The 3,930-nt window shown below is 32.1% G+C and overlaps 1 protein-coding gene across 2 annotated transcripts in view; it reads right to left on the bottom strand.

Moving 5' to 3' along the window:
• Nucleotides 1–3,930, bottom strand: part of LOC107753262 (kinesin-1 heavy chain) — a 26,931-nt gene that overhangs the window by 15,483 nt on the left and 7,518 nt on the right. For both annotated transcript variants that reach the window (XM_016569393.1, XM_016569394.1), the window contains exons 3-4: nucleotides 1,407–1,480; nucleotides 1,083–1,187 (exon numbers count right to left, since the gene is read on the bottom strand). In XM_016569393.1, the coding sequence (XP_016424879.1) occupies nucleotides 1,083–1,187; nucleotides 1,407–1,480 (179 nt within the window). The remainder of the gene's footprint in view (nucleotides 1–1,082; nucleotides 1,188–1,406; nucleotides 1,481–3,930) is intronic.

Genomic DNA, 3,930 nt, shown 5'->3' with positions numbered 1-3,930 from the left:
AAAATTAAATAAATTAAATAATTTTCTTAACATGCTTAACATTTTTTTTAATGTTCTCAGTAATTAAAGTGTAAGTATTTGCAGTATTTGCATTTAATTTGAGTTTTTGTAAATAATGATCTCTTATTTTAAAATAAGAAAAATAAGATATTTTATGTATAAAAACCATCAATTTAATATAAAAGCACAAAAACTGCCAATATATCTATTATATCTATAATGGAATACGTATTTTATTTTTAATTTAATACAGTTATTGCTATTATTGGTCACACCACATGATGAGTGGTTGCTCCAAATGACCCAAAGACCTTATATCATTAAAAATCTATTTAAAGAGACGTGTGAAAAGTGCAGCACGTGGCATTAACTGCAGGCATTTCTTTAGCCCCAGTTATTTCTGTACTTTGCCCAGTATTGGCTGCTCAATTGACCCTTTTTTTTTTTCCAAATTTGAAAGAGACTTATAAACCTGCTTGATGCTTCCATGGGTCCTTAGCAAATTGGTATAATGATGCAAAGTCCTATCTTTGAATGGATTTCAACATAAAAGTCCAAAAATTGTAGTTTCTTGATGGTCGCACCACATGATATTTCATAAAACGGACATCATCGGACAAAGTTTGTTTTTATATTATGATGGAAATATAAATACAAATGCTTTGCAATTTTACACAGGATTACAAAACACTTTGGAAATCATGCCAAATAGTGTATACAATTTATTTGAATAAATTTAGGGTAATTTCAAAGATGTTTACAAAAAAAAAAAGAAATGGCCGGACGGTCGCACCACATGATATTTTGACACTTTGAATAACAGAAAAATTACAAATAACTAATGTTTTTTGAAAAGTTAAAGTGAGTTCATACATGGGAGAGGTCCTTCATTTATATGGCATCTTTTTTATGCATTTAAACCAATTTTTAACTGAAAAAACGCAATCGTCATTGACCCACATATATCCAAGCTTCCTACAACTTTTGACCTTTAAAATTTCAAGTCATTATTTTCTTCCATGTCTGAAAATGTCAGTGGGAACCCTGTGAGTATTTAGCACTTATTTTTGTTCATTTCAAACCTTGATATGGAATTCCAGGTTTTCATCCATGGAGTAAATGTAGTTGAATATATCCTGGACGATCCGCGGAATAATGCCCATGCCATCTGGATCGTGCAGGTTTCCCTAAACAATTGCACAAACACGAATTCAAACGCTATGATAATGTCTGATGATTTACGGTACAGTAGTTGCCATAATTAGCAAAAATGGAATCAGTGGAATCAGTAACAAAAACACACTTAAGTTTGTTTTAAAGTAGCTAATTGTTGAAAATCATACTGCCTGTTGCAGTAAACAATTCTTTTTGACTCTGAATATGTTTATTTCTAGAGGAATTCTCACCTCCATAGTGTGTGTTTTTCCAGAAGAGGTTTGTCCGTAAGCAAATATTGTACCGTTATAACCCTCAAGCACATCTGCAGGGCACAAACACAGCAAAACATTCCATTTGAATAAATGCCCCATATAAGAAATACGGTATTTAGTGATGCTTAATTCATATCAATGAATTATTAATGATTACATATTAATGGAAACATGAAAGTTTTTTTTTTTTTTTTTTTTGAAGACTGTATTCTCATCAAATACAGCATTGCAACTGATGCAACTGAATCATTTTTGTTAAATACCAATAATACACCACTACTGGTGTTTTATATAAAACATTAAAACTGTGAGTTTGTGAATTGTATGTGATAAGCGTAAGACTGAGCGCAGCTAAAATTTTATTTTACTTTTTTTATATTTTACTTTTAATAAAAAAAGTTTAAACCAACAAGAAAACGAGTCCACAAGTAATTGAATCAGTAATAGCTATCAATCATGGTATTTCAACTCAAAAACAAACGAAATACGTTGGAGAAAAGAGTATTGGTAATTGTTTAGCATGTCCGTCAGCTGTGCATCTCTAAAAATAGAGGTAAAAAAGCACAAATAATCTACTCAATAAAAGGCATAAATTGTTACCAGTTTGACAAGTGTAATCATTGTGTATTAGATGGCTATTTTCCCTGATAGCATTACGCTTGAACAAATCGATCACATAAGTGGGATGAACATGGGCATAAGATTTAAGAATGTGATGTCAGCATTGGCAGTGAAAGCCTGTCATAGGAGTAGTAAAGTAATCCCTTTACATTCAGGTAAACTCCCATTCATTCACACAAGACAGTCACTAATCACCTTACAACTGATTGACACCCATCAAAAGACAATACATTATCACAATCCAGTCAAAAATACAGCTGAGACCCCTCACAACACAAGACACATCAGAACTCCTCTAAAAGATCCAGACGCTGTTGGGAAATAAAAATAAACAGGGTGATTTGATACCCAAGAGCTTGAAAGAAGAGCCATAAAGATTATATGACATAATAAAAACTGGTTCATGGTCTTTTTTTGATCCATGAGCGCTATGAGTTCTTGGTCTCATTGAATATGGGATATAAAAATACTGTAAGACAAAGATAAAGGAAAAACAAACAGAAGCGAACAAACTGCAGCTTAATTCACATTCTGTAGCCTAATTCACATAGAAAGATTTCTGAGTCTTTTAAAGAAGTCTTTTTGATTCACTTCTTGGTTTAAATCATATTGACAAAATCTACACCGAATGAACTTTAAAGGTTACAGTAGCAAGTTCTGTGATGAATCTGCTCATTAGCAGGGACACTTCCTCGTGATCCTAATTGGCTGATTCTGGTTGACGTGACCTCTCCACTCCCGACTGACTTCTTGTCAACCGTCCAAATGGCAAATTTCCTCACCATACCACTATAACACAGGACTAGATTAACCAGGTGAGGAAACAGCTGTGAATGTAACACAGCTAGGCAGATTAGTTTACCTGACCAACCTCTAACACATTACACACTCACATCTACAACACCACAAGCCTACATCTAAAATTCATTTTAAGAGGCTTATATTGGTGTCCAATGACCACCGCTAATATCAAGATATCTTGAATCTATACGACCACATAATCTCAGCAAATGACACAAACACACAAAATTGCTGACTTTATTGAACAGTAATTTGCATAATCTCCAAAAATACTTAAAAACAGACAATGTGCATCATGTACTGAAAATCCTTTACTATAATTTATGTATTTATTTCATACTATTATTATTAATATTATAATAATAATATTTTTTAAGAGACAACACTTTCGTTATTCGGTAGGCACATTTATTGGCTGATGCCAATAATCTTGGCCAAATATCTGACAATTAATTTCTGAGTGTTGTTATAGTATTATATATACACTAACAAAGTATTTAAAAAAATTATAATAATAAGTTTTCATTTTAGGTTTTAGTAATTTTGTTATGTGTTTGTCATTTTTATTCATTTTTGTTTTTTTATATTTCTATTTAGCTTTATTTTTTATTTAAGCTTTAGCTTTAGTAATTTTAGCAGTTGTACTTCAACTTTCAGTTAGTTGGCAAAGTAACATTTCTAATTTTCATTTATGTTTTATATTTAACAAAACTTATATTTTATTTTAGCTTTGTTTTAATTAACATTTGTAATAGTTTTAATAGTATATGTTACTGTCCCCAACAAATCAATAACATCTACCCAGCAAGTTTACATGATACAGCAACATACAGCTTTTTTTTTTCGATTTTACATTTTCTTTAATTACCTCTAGGGCTGCACGATAAATCGCATGCGATATTTAACGCGCATCTTGTCAGTAAAGCCATTCTGTAATCAGTGGTAAATCTCCATCACCTGCGGGTTTTCACATGGAGCAGCATTAACTACACAGAGCCGTTGTTCACCGACAAGCTGCGCAAAACATGTGCAAAATATGATCGTGGTTTTGCGCAGCTTGTCAGTGAACAACGGCTCT

The sequence above is a fragment of the Sinocyclocheilus rhinocerous genome, unplaced genomic scaffold, assembly GCF_001515625.1.
Source record: "Sinocyclocheilus rhinocerous isolate Xijiao unplaced genomic scaffold, SAMN03320098_v1.1 scaffold411, whole genome shotgun sequence".
Classification (NCBI taxonomy): domain Eukaryota; kingdom Metazoa; phylum Chordata; class Actinopteri; order Cypriniformes; family Cyprinidae; genus Sinocyclocheilus; species Sinocyclocheilus rhinocerous.
The sequence above is the reverse complement of the archived record's forward strand: the minus strand, read 5'-3'. Positions and strand labels throughout refer to the sequence as shown.